Here is a 15,538-nt window from a genome sequence, read left to right on the forward strand (position 1 = left end):
AGGAAACCAACTGGTGAACTAGCAGGCGGTCCACGACTCATAAACTGTGGTGACGGAAGAAATGCTTTTAAAATGCACAAAAAAAAACCGCCCCCAAAAAACAGAGAACTAATGAGATTTCAGAAAATGCTTAACACTTATCAAGTCCCCTCTCCCTGCTTCAAATTTTTCAAATTTGAGAACCCTAGTACAGACTGAAACATGGGTAAAGACAAACTGCTCAATTAGCCGGTTCTAGTGGGACACTGTTTCCAGCCCAGCTCGATGTTTTTTCCATATTGCTCAGACAAATTTGGCCCCAGGCGAATCAGCAAACATTATTTGGCAGTGCAGGCATCTTGCTAGCATTACAAACTACTGCAGGCTAGACTTATTCGCCTGAGGAGGCTCGTAAGTGAAAGACGTGATGACTGTGTCACCATGGCAACTGGTCAAGGAGTGAATTATTCCAAGTTTAATCTGACTTCACAACACCAGACCTCCTCCTCCCCCCCACCACCACGGGCCCTTTGTTTATCCCTATCTGACTGGAAGAGTGAGCGTTTCCAGTAAAGTGTCGCGGCGTGCGTCACTGTTTGGAGGGCAGAGAAAAGTCCAACCCATCCTATAGAGTGACTTATGAGCTCTGGGGGGTTTGCCAGATCAAACCATCAATCCCTGAATAAATCTGACAAGTATCTCCCCTTTCTCCTAATTCACTACACCTAACTAGATTTTTACAAACACTTGTGTGTATGAGAGGAGTGCTACAGAATCAATAAGTCTACGAATTAACAGATAATATATTTAATCTTGAATCAGACCAAATCATATAGCCTGGTGTCCTTATGCCTTAATTATGACTATGCATGTGAAAATAAAGTACTGCTTTCCTCGTGAGTGGAGCCTCTGGACATTACTGATGTTACAGGAATTATGGCATTAAGTACATATTTATTCATATATATATATATTAGCTTTTCTGCAACATTAAACTTTAAACTGTGAAGTATGCACTGTGCTGGAAAAGACACTTATAATATGCATTTAGCTATTTATTCAGTCAACAAATTAGGGGACTTGACCAGAATGAGAGTTTTTACAGCATGTAGGGATCAGGGAGCTTTGCCCATGTTTGTGTGTTTATATCGGTTTGATCCACTACATCAATCTCAATGGGATTCACCTGGTTAAATAAAGGTTAAATTAAAAAAATTAAATAAATACATTACAATGTATGCTTCCCTCGTGTCTGGTCAGGTGTGTTAGTTGAGTTAATCTGACACCTCTTTGGGAAGAAAAAAAACAAACATTTTGAAAGTTGCTTGACTGCTGGGTCCCTAAACAAGAAGGAAATCACAGTTAGGAATTCTATAGTGCTTCTGCTTCAGTGTCCTTTCACACTGGGACTCCTGAATATAACAAATTTTAATGTTAATAATATCGGTAACACCTGCTCTTTTCTGATGATAACAAATTGGAGTATCCTCTGTAGACAAACCCTATTAAAGACTCTTGAAGCGTTGTTGGGATCTTGACACATTGGGGCGGTAGTCCAGCTCAGAAAGCTGATGATTAAACCTGATAATAAATCCCAAAGAACGCACAGTGAGATTTACATAGCCATTTATGTAGAGGTGTGCCTTGGAAATAATAGTTTTTTTTATACATTTTATGTAATAGCAACTTGGGTGACTGGCCATTTAAAAAGTCCAGGAAACGATATGTAAGTGCTGGTGAGGAGAAAATGTCATGGTTTGCAATTATAGTTATAATCATTTCCTGTTTTGTTGTATTTCACTCCCTTCCCTTGTGTGTTGCTCCTCTTTTTACTTCCTCTCTTTGTCTGTTTCCCTCCTCCTTTTGATTGCTGTCATTATTTTCACCTGTGCCTTTAGTGTCGCTTGTGTCTTGTCTCCCTGATTAGTTCCCTGCGTATAAATAGTCTTGCATTTCCCCCTGTCTTTTGTTAGTTTGCTCTGTTTGCAAACCTGTTTTGTCTCAAGGATTATCTGCCTGTTTGCCACCCATTTATCAGCCTCTTGTTTGCTTCCCTTGTGTCGAACTGCCTGGGTTTTCCTTATCTTCCTTGTCTGATTCTGCTTTGTGCACTTAGATTGTTTTTTTGTTTGTTTAAAAAAAAAACGCTGTTGTGTTACCTTATTTCTTTGCCAGCTCCCAATGGTATTGATTAATCTCCACTTTAGTTAGCTTTTGTACCAGTTTTTTTTTAGACTAAGGTTTGCATTTTGTTTACTACAACCTGCTTTTGGTGTCAGAATTGGGACATCTTTCAACACTCAGCTTGACAAAAAGGTTCACCCACGAAGTCCCATAACACAAAACCTCACATAAAAAACTAATAATGATCAGACATTTAAAAAAAAAAAAACTGTGTAGCAAACAGAAAACACCAAAAGTTCTGTCCATAGTATAAAATAAGCTACTGTATCTAACTTTAGCACTTCCCAGTATGGCAGTAAAATGCTTTTTAGTTGAGGCCAAGCTTTTAATTACCAGAATGTTACTTAGGCCATGTTCTAAAAGTAGTTATGGGAAGAATAATGACAATAATGACACTGCTGCACATATCCTGCTTTAGAGTTCTAAAAGTTTATTCCATATAAATTGTACTTTATAACTAACAAACTGTGGCTTAAATTGTTTATTCCACCCAAAGTACTGATTTCTGTTCAAGGACTTAAAGTTTTACAAGTTTATTTCACATAAATAGTACTTTTCAACTAACAAGTTGGGATTTGTATGCTTTATGCCACCTGAAATTCTACTCTGTCCATGGACTAGTCCACACAAACAGATCGTTGTAACTCACAAGTTATTATTCAACCAAATTACTACCCTCTGCCAAAGAACATATAGATTTATAGGTTTATTGAACATTTATTCTAATCAATTAGTACTTTCTAATGGACAGATTATGGTTTTGAAGGGTTTTCCCACCCAAAATAGCACTTTCTGTCCAAGCACTTATAAATGTAAAGGTTCCATCCATCCATTCTCTACACACCGCTTAATCCTCACTAGGGTCATGGGGGGCTGGAGTCTATCCCAGCTGACTTAGGGCAAAGGCAGGGGACACCCTGGACAGGTCACCAGTCTATCACAGGGCTTAGAGACAGACAATCAAGCACACTCACATTCACACCTACGGACAATTTAGAATCAACAATTAACCTCAACATGTTTTTGGACTTGTGGGAGGAAGCCGGAGAACCCGGAGAGAACCCACACTGCACGGGGAGAACATGCAAACTCCACGCAGAAAGATCCCGGTGCCCCCACCGTGATGCGAACTGGCGATCTTCTTGCTGCGAGGCAACAATGCTAACCAACTGCGCCACCTTGCAGCAAAGGTTAATTTTGCACAAATATCACTTTTCTAAAGAGAGAGTTATCATTTTAAATTCTTTTTTCCCCTCCCAAAATACTGCTTTGTGTTCAAGGACTTTTGGTTTTAGAGGTTTATTTCACACAAATTATACTTTTTAATGAACAAGTTGTTTTTTTTTTTAAAGGTTTATTCTTCCAAAATGCTACTTTATAGCCAAGTATGTATAGTGTTAAAGGTTTATTCCACCCAGTTAGTACTTTCTAAAGAGCAAGTTATAGCTTTGAAGGATTTAACTGGTTCATTCTACTCAAAACTGTAAGATAGTTGTTTTTTTTGTTTGTTTGTTTGTTTGTTTGTTTTTTTTGGGGGGGGGGGGTTGCCGGTACCTCTTCCATAGAAGAGCTACTTAATACTTGGAATAGACAAGTGGCACCATGCTGTGTGGCCCATGAAAGAGATCATGAAAAACAAGAGTCCTAGAAAGCCCTGCAGGACACTGTGATGCTGTAGTTCCTCCATACGCCGCAGGGAGGCGCTGTGAGACTGAACGCCCATCTCCATCGTTCGCTTTGACGTCACATCACCCCACTTCCGGGTTGGAGCTCCTCCGACGCGTCTCGTGACCTTCTGTATTTACCTCCATCGAAACTGCCGGAGGGAACCGAACCTCCTGCCAGAACCGGCCTGTGTCCCGGGACCGGACACCCCGCTAACACCGTGAACATGCCCGGTCGGAGACAAGCGATAAAGCTGCTGTGAAAGACGAACCATGTGGAGGGTCCAAAGTCTTGTTGGAAGAGGTGAGTGGAGCGTTACCGACAGGAGAAAGTCCTCCTCCCCTTTTTTTAACAACGTGTTTGTTGTGTCTGAACACGGTTTCATTATTAGCATTATTAGCATGTGTTGCATTTTATTAAAACATTAACGCCGTTCATTGCGCGTCCCTTTTGTCAGTAGCTGTATATTGAACTCCACTGAAAGCAAATGAAGTCGATTCTTGTCTTAACTTTGCTCCGCTGGTTTATTTTGGTCCACTGCAGTCAGGTCATGTTACTGAGCTGTTACAACCTATTTCGGACCATTCAGTGTCACTAAACATGCCAAGGACCGAACTGTAATGCTGTTAAACACGCAAATACACATTACAGTGTCACAATGTTTATACACAAAACATTTCCTGCATTAAATCACCTGCGTGGATCCTAAACACACATGGTTGGTACAGTGTGGGCCTGTATTACTGCCACATTTAGGAGTACTCCTGCATATCTCGCTATATTATACTGTATTACCTATATTGTAATTTCTTATCACTTTTCAAATATTAACTGATTGCAGTACTGAATTTGTAAAAATGTTTATGACTTTATGACTTTGAATAGGATGATAAAATAACATGAGAATGGCAAAAGATCTACTCAATCTCTGGATAAGACAGTAGAATTGGAATTTGCTATAATAACATAACTAACTAAATAATATGTCGTTATTCCACTTAAAATGGTATCAGTTGTTCTTTTTCCTTTTTTGGAATGAGGCTTTCCTTGATGCTTTGGCGAAATTATCAACATGACATTCGTGCATGTAAAGCATACTGAATTGAAGACAATCAAAAGAATGGGTCAGTGCTGGTCACCTGATCAGCTACACATGCAAAAATGGGAAATTTGTCTATCCTCAAACAAAACAAAACAAAACAAAAAAGAGGTATAGAGAGGTATATACTTCAACTTAAATTAAAAGGAAAGTTTACATCATATATGTATATTGGAGTTTAAGTGCAGCAGTTTTTCTCAGTTGCTCTCACCTGCATACAATGAAACTAAAACTGAAGACTGTCTGACTTCGATTTCTACAACTTTAAATAACAGAGGCTGTTTAGTGGCTCTGAGGAGACTCAACCATCTAACCATCCTGGACACTTTTTAACACTGGACATTAATGTTTGATTTCTGCTGTTTTTCCATCCCACCTAATTTCAGTCCTGCATCGCTGCCATGGCAGCAGCTCCCTGCGACTGCCCCAGAACCACCATGTGGAGGACGAGGTCATCAACAACTCGGCGGTCCTCTCCACCTCTCGACACTCCTCTGACAGCAGGTACTCTCAACACCTCCATCCTTTCATTTTCACTGCTCAAACTTCAGCGCTGGTCTGACACAAAAGATTAGAAAGTGAGAAGAAAGGAACATACGAGAAAAGCCTTGAGCATCTCACTTTGATGCCAGGACTTCTTTGTACTCAAACTGCCGGCCATATTATCAGGTGATGAAAAGAGAACGTTTGGATTAAGGTGAGACCTCGGAGACTACCCTCATCTCTGTCCTTTGTTGTTCCTTTACCCCATTATTGAACCTTCTTTGTCCTTATTGTCTCCCTTTCAGCTGGTTGCGTCATCCAGCAGCAACTTGTGTGTGTGTGTGTGTGTGTGTGTGTGTAGGTGTGTAGGTGTGTGTGTGTGCGCGTGTGTGTATAAACAGTGTAAGTCGAGAGAACAGAAACAAAGCCATCTGTCTCAAACAGAGTATTTCTGTGAAGCCTCACAATCGACAGGAAATAGAAAAATATTTACAAATGTTGGATTTTCTTTGTGCTGTTTTTCTTGCAGCTCTCAGAAAGAGGAGGATGGAGAGAGGAGGAGGAAGCAGAGGACTTTTCAGTTTGGCTACACTGAGCTTCCACGTTACACAGCCCTGGATGCTGTGGGATGGGTATGTCTTTCTATTGCTGCATTTGCAATCCAAATATCCGAATGCATTCAGTTTTTTAGAATTTGTCTATAAATAGCTGGAAGACAGATGTCAGCAGGTTCACTAAGGGACTCAACAGTCTGGACTGACTAGAGGAATGGAGCTTGATAGGATTGATAGACATCATGCACTACTGGACAGCCATTAGCATTGGATACATTCATTGCAATAACTTACTTAAATCCTTATGACAATACATTAGCACAACCATCAGTGCACATCTATACAATTTTCTACAAACATACACATTGCATATTTGCTCTGAGTGTACAACAAACTGATTGATGCCTGCAGCATCATTTTATGGTCCCACATGGTATCTGCTGTTAAAGACACAGCAAAGTATGAATGTGTCATGGAGAATCTACTGTCTAGCTGTACTTTTAAGCATTAAAAAGGGTTAATGAAGAATGCAAAATTGGGGAAAACTTAGTTTCACAAAAAGTTTTTTATGCTAGTTTTTGAGATTTTTGAAAAAGATGCAATGCAAGAGGATTTTTCAAATAATCTATGACATCAAACTTTTAACTCACATGGCTGATCAGCTAATGCTGCAGCTTTCATCACTTTCATACAGCATGAAACATGGTCAACACCGACTGGCATAAAAGACTGATTACATCTTGACTGATTGAAAACAATCCTGTCGACCCCTCACCGTTTTTCACTTACAGTTCACTAAAGTTGTGTTTGTTCCTGCTTCTTCTTAATTTTTCTTTTTTAGCTGCTGGCAAATAACTGGTTCAGTTTCCGGCATCGTCTGATCTGTTTATTACAACCAAAGGACACATATTGCATACTGCTGCTGTCTGATGACACTCCGCAGCCTCGTTTATTCACTCCAAAGTGGTTAATGGAAAAAAGCCTAATTCGCTTTCTTGGGTTTTTTTTGTTTTTTTGTTGTTGTTTTTTTTTTTTTGCTTCATTTCAAAGTTGACTTTAAAATTTGCTTGACAAGCATATTAAAAACATTTTGTCATCTCAAGACCCAAGTACACATAATTGTCCATGCTCAGCCAAAAATCTGGGTCCCTGCAGCGACTATGTTACAAGGGCAGGAAGAAACATGCTCAGCAGAACTGTTTATGCATGAAACACATGAATGCAAATCTACTGCATGTATATGTTACGCTTGGATGCTGTCTTTTCAAATGAGTGTGTAAGCCTGACGTGTTGCCGGATGCATAGTTGAGGACCGCTTCACAGTGTGGACATACGGCTTTCGTCTTGTCGACTTGTTTTTCTCCTTTTTCGGACTTCACCAGGAAACCAAAGTGATCCCAAACGGGTGATTTTAATGACATCGGAGCGTCTTCCAGCTCTGGCTTGTTGTTGTTGTTGTTGTTGTTAGCATTAGCCATCCCATTCGCTAGCCATACAGACCGAGCTGACAAGGCAGCGCCGACAGGAGCATAAACGGTCCATCACATCCTGTGGTCCACTGGAAACTCCTACTTGTTTTTAGCTCCGCAATACTGCGCAACTGTGAGCCGGAGAAGGTCCACCACAACGGTGGGCACCATGAGATTTAAAGTTTCGCAATTGAAACAATTCTGTACATTGGCCGTTCTTAATAGTCTTAAAATTTTCGTACCGTGGTGCACGTCTGCACCGAACCGAAAGGGCCTGTACCGAATGGTTCGGTACGAATACGTGTATTTGTTACACCCCTAATATATAGTATGTTAGTAACTGCAGTAGTGGTGCACATCTCGCATAGGAGATCTTCTTGTGACAGTGGATCTAATGTTTCTCCACAGGGTACAGCAACAGTTCTGTTCATGCAGATCTGCAGGAGGATCCACTCCCAGTTCTCCTCAGGCACTGAACCCAGTCCGACCCCTGGAACCTTGACAGCAACTTCAACTCTGCAGAAATGCGGCTATCGCATCCTGCTCGAGATCTGTGAGTCCTTCTAGCATCAACAGACCTGCAGGGGGTTGATCCTCAACACACACTTGACCATCTCTACCCCAAACTTCTTTTTTCCTTGAATTTTGTGTGATCAGAATCCTGACACTGTTTTGTTGTTTCTGTCTGATTTTTGCAGTATCGAGACGCGATGTCCTGCCCAGAGGAACGAATGTGTTGTGTCTGCAGGAGGTGCCAGAGAGACAGAACCACGATCAGAGTTCAGCTCAAAGCAGCAGCAGCAGCAGCAGCAGTAGCAGCAGTAGTGAGCAGGACCATCTGAGTGCTGAAAGCTCCATCTCTGACCACCAGAGGGCACTCCTTACCCAGGATTCGCTTATACTAGGTTTGTTTTGTTTGTCATAGCTATGTGTACGGTTTAGATTCTGTTAACCTAATATTTGTTGGAGTGGAATATGATATTTTTTTCTTGCCTGCCTTACAGAAGAATCGCTTCTGTCAGCAGCCTGTCCTCGGCAGAATGATGCCAACCAAGAGACTACAGAGGAAAAAGATGCAAAAGAAGAGGTAAAAGCCAGCCTCTTTTAATTTGTGTGTACTTTATCTGAAAGAGATTTTCTTTCTTTATCCTGGAAAAGTACTGACTGAGATGATGGATAATCATCAGATTTGTATTGTTTTATCTGGTGTTTCTAGAACATATTGTCTGATGAAGAGAAGCTGGCAGAAGCAGCACTGAATCTGAGACATGTCGGAGACACTAGTGTTCCTGTTATCCTCAATGTCATCGGTAATGATTTATTGACTCAACCACTTGAGACAATTTTAGTTAAATCATTTTTGCAGGCTTTTGCACTTCAGATTGCATTTTCTCCGTTTTTCTCGTATTGATAGCAAACATCTTATTCTTCCTTTGTACAACAGGTATAGAGAGTGCCAAGAGAGACAACTATGAGGAAGCTTTCACCTGTTTTTTAGCAGCAGCTCAGCAGGGCTACAGTAAAGGCCAATTTAACACAGGTGTGTGCTACGAGAAAGGCAGAGGAGTCAGCAAGGACATTGAGAAGGTGAGACACAGTATATGTGCAGGTCTTCAAAATACATAAAACACTGTAAGAGCCGTGTGAGTCGATGTAAAAGCTCATCGACTCACACAGTCTCTATGCATACAGTCTACACACTGAAAATGAAAAAGTTGTATGAAACAAAGATTTTGATCTTACAGTAACATAGTCCTGCTTGGCTTATTTGGTGAATGGTTGCAAAGATCTACAAAGACTGCTACAACATTAACAGGGACGTTTTTGCACGATTGCCCACCTGTTATGCAAAAAGTTTTGTTTCCCAATCATGTCCACCAAATTAAGTTTCCCTCTGACGCTATTTTGTAGTGGCACACTCACTACATCTGGACCTTTAGTAACACCGAAGACGATCATAGCTTTAACAAAATACAAGCAAGCTAGAGCATTTTGACACCTTATGATAATAAGATGCAGCCAGACCATTCTCCAGCAGTGACACAGTTTTTTTTTTTTATCTTAATCATATTTCACTTGTAATTGCACTGTCGCAATATCCCCTTGTGTTTTTTTTCTCCAAGGCTCTGTATTATTACAAGCAAGCAGCAGCCGGTGGCCACAAACAAGCTCAGTATCGCTACGCAAAGCTGCTCCTGACCAGTAGGGGGCACCAGAGTTTAGATGAGTTGGACACTGCTATCAGTTTCCTGGAACAAGCTGCTGCAGCCGGCCTCACCAAGGTAGCAATCATGACAAAATATGATGAACTCTTCGTTCAGAGAATACAATTGCAACTGTAATACAGAGAAATACAAGTACCATTTAACACAGACTGTCAATAGTGTAGAATAGTTAAATGAAACACCTGTGCTGTTTCTACCATGACTTGAAAAATACAAAAGAGATTTCTTATTTGTTTTAGTGTTAGAATATAAAAGCCTGACAAGACATCTTTTTGTGCCTTGTTGTTTGCTTGAATGGGGCGGACGAAAAGTACTATAGTACCTATTAGTCTAGATTTTTATTTAAATATTTTTTAAAAAAGAGAGAGACCCCAGAAGCAGAGAGAAAAATTACAATTTAATCGTCTCGTCTTACCTGAACTCAAACCGAACCTGTAGCATATCACAATCTATTCGTTTAAAGATGATAGTTGCATTTTATCACAATTTTCTGCCTCAGCTTCAATGTGGCAAGTTACTAATAAGAGTCATAAAACTGTATCACAAGTCTAATGACCTGCATGTTGTCGTATTAAATGGTTTGAGAACTTTAACAGCCTGAAATTCCACATGAATGGATTCATTCAGTAAGCACCTCTGTTACTGTCATTCAAGCACACTTATTGCTGTCTTTGTGTGTGAAAAATGTTGTCAGCTGATGTTGGTTTGTCCTCATTGGTTTAAAACAACGTTCCATTCCTCCTCTTCAGGCGCAGGTCTGCCTGGCCTCGGTCTACTCCCAGGATCCAGTGAGATACGGGTGCAAGTCTGTCGAGTATCTGAAGATGGCAGCAGAGAGCGGAGTGAGTGATCTTCTAGATGCTTCTAGACTTTTATTAGTGGCTTTGTATCAGGGATCTCCTCCCTTCCTGGTGCAATATCTCCATCATGTTACATTTGGGAAAGGATATCCTGATGATATCCTACTTTTAATAATTAAAACATCACTGCTCACATTACTTTTTCAACTTTTTACCGCAGTTGTGATAAAGTTTATGATCAGTTGCTGTTGCTAGAAATTACTTAAGATCTAGTTTTCTTGAATGTTTCAGTGTTGAGTCTTGTTCCTAAACATGTCTATAAATTCCTGGAGATGATTTTTAAAATATAATATAACGTTGCATGTTTGACTCTGCGTAAAAGCAACGTCAAGTTCTTTCCGAGGCACATTTAAATGCTTGGCCTCGAAGGTTAAATTACTTTAATCCTGTGTTTGTTTGTTTGCTCAGGACAACACAGCCCTGCTCTTCTTGGGCCAATGTTACGAGAGCGGCTTGGGGGTGCAACAGAACTTGAGGACGGCAGTTGAATTCTACAAACGAGCCGCTCAAGCAGGCAACAAGACAGCAAAGAGCTTAATAACACCTCTTAATGACACATACAGTAAGGGTACGTACACATGCTCTGTTTGAAAGATTTGTGTTAGTCACAGCATTTTGTGTATTTGTTAGCGATGACACTGCATGTGATTTGGTTTTAATGAGCCAAGACAGCAGCAATAATATGCGATTTCTGTTCTGTCTCCAGCAGAAAACGCAATGTTGCGCTCCATCCGTTCAGCTCCGTGTTTCTCTGTAGACGACCGTCGACTCCAGCAGCCGCTTTCCTTTCTGGCCACTCGTGTCCTTTTTTCTACCGGTCTCCCCAAAACTCCGCCTCTGCTGCCTCACTCCTGGAGCACCGGGAGCTTGTGCGTCCCTCCGTCGTCGGCCTCCACACCTCTTCACCTCCTTCCCACCAGCACTGAGAAAGGAACCTGCCAGTGGACTGTAGGGGTCGGATAGAGGTCCAGAGGCGGCACAAGCCAAACTGAGAATGTATGTCAAGGTGTGAATTGTCTCTCAAAGACAAAGGTCAGAGTGTGTTAGGTGTTGTGAAGTCTGGATTAGAGTGAATGGCTTTTATACTTGGTCAGATATGTGAGTGTACATGAAATGTATGGTGTTTTTTATATATGGAAGAGCTGTTTAGCACAAGGTTTTACAATATTATGTGTAGAATCGGAGGAGAAGCTTTCAATCGTGGTGTTTTCATATAAGCTTTCCTGTGATATAAGTTCTCCAGTACATGGAAAAAATGTGATCTAGGTGCCTTTGGGTTACTTGTTTCTCTGCAAACTAATGTGGAATAAATCACATAAAAAGACGTAGAATACAATTATGTCGCCTGTCAACTATAACACAACAAAAGTGCTTTATGTTTTACGCTTAAACGGTATGTTATGTTTTTAGGGGAAATTGTTCTCATGGTAGAAGTACAATTTCAGAAAACACTACTGCATGCTTTGTGATAGCCCAAACTGTTAACCAGACATGCCAAAGGGAATTATGATGCACTGAGAAGAGGCTGTATTTTTGTTAAGCGCACATATTAACAAAATAAAATAAAAAATCATCCCAAAAGTCTGTTGTAAAGCTTTTTTATTCCTCAAAAAATAGGTAATCAGTGCTACAGTATAATCAGGGCTTGATGTCAGCAACTTGACAGATGGAAACATTGGTTTTAGGACAAGACTGAGTCAATCTTCATCAAATATTTATCCACACAGAAGTGAAGCTGCATCTGTGTTTCAGTGGCAGATATGTTAAAACCCGGTGCGGCTCTATAAACCATTCACGTTTCCTCAGACTAATGCATGACGTAAGAGTCCGATGATGTGTGATTTCATTACCTGAGTTGCAAAATAACACCGGTAGATTTATTGTGGTTGCGTCTCCTCCGTGCGCCGAGCGTCCCTGCGTCCGCGCCTCTGATTGGCCAGCTGGGTTGAGGAGCTCCACAGCGCCGCGCCGCTCCGCTCCGGGATCCTCTGGCGCAGAGAGAAAGCGCAGCTTTGGCCGCCAGCAGCGAGCACCGAGCCGGGCTGGGAGGGCAGATGATGTGATGTGATCTGATACGGGCGGCCGGCTGCAGCTACGGGCGGACTGGCGCTTAAAAGCGGCTGTTGACCTCGGCCTCTGCTCACTGCTGCTGTGCGCGTCGTCGTGGGAAGGGAGGCGCAGAAAGCCCGGAGGCTGACCGAAGCGGTGAGTGGATGTAAATAGATGCTCTCGACGGGATGCTCTCCCCTCCCAGTGCGGCGGTGGCGGTGCTGGGGCTGGAGAGAGAAAGAGAAAGGGAGAGAGAGAGAAGGAGAGAGAGGAGGATGCTAAAGGTTTTTGCTGCGTTTCTTCACATATTGACAAATCAGCTTCAGCAATATTTGGAAACTCCTGTTATCCATCCTCGGCGGTTCTGCGAAGATTTAAACGATGGGCTGTTTCTGATGTGTCGCTGAGGGAGTTTATTAAGGAGGCAGCAAGAAACGAGGAGCTAATACTCCACCCATGACATCATCGACTTTTTCAAGTTCATTTTCTCCCCTGGCTGTGCTTTCATCTGTTGCATTTCATTTTCTAAAGCAGTGGGTGCAGCTCTGAGTTGAGGAAAGAGGCCTGCCATTACAAGTTGATGAAAGATGGTTTCCTCTCACCCTTATCTCACAGTATTTAGACACTGTCTAATCTCAGAAGCCTGTTATTGATGCAAAGTCTTAAGAAAAGGGTCTTTCTTTGACCTTCAGGTGGAAACACTGTTGTCTGTAAGCCCTGTATCTACAAGGTGAGCAGGGAATATAAACAACCAGAGCAGATAAGGATCCTGTTCTGACATCTTGCTGCAAAGATAGGGAAGGAACATTGTATTTTATGTGTCAACAAGTTTTTATTTTCATTCATTCTGTATGTCATGCCACTAAGTCTCACTTATTTACTATAATGCAGCACATCCAAGCAAGACAAGCAACAGGATTTTTTTTAAAAGCCTGAACAGACTGAGACATAACAGTTTTATCAGGATACATGTTGCTGCTGTTCTGTGACCCGCTACTAAAAATCTGGTGCATCTCATGAATGACCTCTGCTGTTACGGAGAACAACAGATTTATTGAGGACAACAGTCTAACTACCTCTGTGTGTTGACTGTGCCCCACTGTCCTGCAAACTGCTGTGTCATTCCGCTCACTTTCTCCCTCTAATAACCATCCTTTCTCCTCCACGCTCACATCCTGTCTTTGCCCCACTTTGTTTAACTAATAGAGACCTGACTGCATTGCTGGAGGGGAAAGAAATAAAGAAAGAGAGAAAAGGCCCTCATATCTGTCTGAGATGGCCCTGTTTGTCTGCGGCTGAGACACAATATGAAAAAAAAAAAGGGACAATGGGGAGTTGAAATGCTGTTTTCTTATCACTCACTGTCAGTTTTCGGGGTTGTGTCAGGATGTGTAATTCAGCCTCTGAGTCATGCAACATACTTGCTGTGATTTTCAGCTTCAGAAAACTCATGGCATAATCTGTAGCTGTCTGGTGAAAGGCTGCTATCTCCAAAATGTCAGGTTTTCTGTCTTTTACTTGTGTGTTTATGCATTCATGAGGGCAAAGAGTTCAGAGGAATTATTTGAGCCTACAGGCAACAGTACAGTCTATTAAGGAGATAACACGAAAATTGGATTTGCATGACATTTAAATGACGTAAGGGATGAGCTTTGCCGGCTGACAGTAGTCGGCATTCAGATGAGGCGGTGCAGGTAGTTTGTACCTGTTGACAGTGTTTTTGTGTCTGAGTCACAGGCCTGGGGAGCGAGCGCAGATTCAGCACAAACAGGTTGTTGTGGTTGTCTGGCTCAGTGACAGAGGGACAACACGACAACCACCCAGGGAGAGGAGCGCCCGATAGGGGCCCCGCATGAGCAAAGTGCTCTGTCCAGGGATTCTGTTCGCTCTAAAAACCCTGCCTTCGTCTTTTCCCAGGATCTTGTCGTGCTTTGAAATCTGCTGTGTTAGAGTTTTCCATGTTTCTGAGAAAAGGCACTGGTGATGACTGCAGCATTGTGCGAGGTGTGTGTGTGTGTTTAGGATCGTTTGAAAGGATGTTTGTACGTTATGCTTGCGTGTGTGGACCTGTTTTCCTACCAGTATCTGTGCTCAGGTGTTAACCTGCTTTCCACAGCCTAATGAAATCATTTAAAAACAGGAGTGGTAGTGATGCAAGCCATATATGTATCATGCCTTAAGATAATAATGATTTTCTGCTATTGTCTTTGCTGCTACCCATCTGTCTGTATTCAGCATCACAGAGCTGATCCACCCAGAGATAAAAGAGACACGGTTAGCTAGTTAGCAGGAGCTGCCTGCCACTTCTCCTCCCCACAGACCGGCTTACTGCTCAGCTGCAGCTTTGAATGTCAGTCCTGGTTGAATACATCGAGGGTCTGACTCACTCCTGATATCATGCAAATGCATTCCAGATTCATGACTTTGATGCAGTGTTTTTTAACACTTCAACAGTGACACCTTATGTGTAAAAGGGGCGTGAGGCTGGAAAAGAATCTGCACCCATAGTGCACTGATAAAAGCTTGGTTGAGCTGCAGCCAGAGAGATGTTTTATTGGCTTTATGTTTGGTTGTAGGATCAGAGGGATGCAAATGAGCGACACTGTGCTGAACATCTCATCCTGATAATGTTACCCATCTGTGATGATGTCAGGGAGATGGTCGTGTTTTTTTCTATTCTGTTCTGTTCTATTCCAATTAATATTGCAGTAGTTTTTGGGACGGCCTGCCAGCCAAGAGTCCAGAGAGTCTAGCTTTTATAAAGATACTTACCCAGAGACTAAACATTAGCCAACCATAGAGATAAGTGGACGTGGAATGGGCTCCAAACAAGGAGTGTTTTTGACCCCTGGGAAATTAAAGTGAGGAATTTGTCTGATAAAGCGTCTAGGCTGCCCGGTACATGTCTTTGTCCATTTAAAGAAAAAACTTTAAAGGTGTATATCCTGAATATTGCTTTATTCTGTGTGTA

General features: G+C 41.8%; 1 protein-coding gene across 2 annotated transcripts; it reads left to right on the plus strand.

Moving 5' to 3' along the window:
* The first annotated feature begins 3,959 nt into the window (after window positions 1-3,959).
* Window positions 3,960-12,099, plus strand: dele1 (DAP3 binding cell death enhancer 1). Of its 2 annotated transcripts, none has more exons than XM_008284573.1 (12): window positions 3,960-4,131; window positions 5,314-5,431; window positions 5,940-6,042; window positions 7,842-7,986; window positions 8,132-8,338; window positions 8,438-8,520; window positions 8,650-8,743; window positions 8,878-9,020; window positions 9,557-9,715; window positions 10,408-10,500; window positions 10,927-11,086; window positions 11,225-12,099. In XM_008284573.1, exons 1-12 carry the CDS (start codon window positions 4,101-4,103, stop codon window positions 11,479-11,481), a joined length of 1,593 nt encoding a protein of 530 aa, XP_008282795.1. In that variant the 5' UTR covers window positions 3,960-4,100; the 3' UTR covers window positions 11,482-12,099. The 2 variants fall into 2 exon arrangements, with proteins under 2 accessions (XP_008282795.1, XP_008282796.1); XM_008284574.1 differs by having other exon boundaries at window positions 11,228-12,099.
* The last annotated feature ends 3,439 nt before the right edge of the window (window positions 12,100-15,538 follow it).

This window comes from Stegastes partitus, unplaced genomic scaffold, assembly GCF_000690725.1.
Source record: "Stegastes partitus isolate 25-593 unplaced genomic scaffold, Stegastes_partitus-1.0.2 Scaffold364, whole genome shotgun sequence".
Lineage (NCBI taxonomy): Eukaryota > Metazoa > Chordata > Actinopteri > Pomacentridae > Stegastes > Stegastes partitus.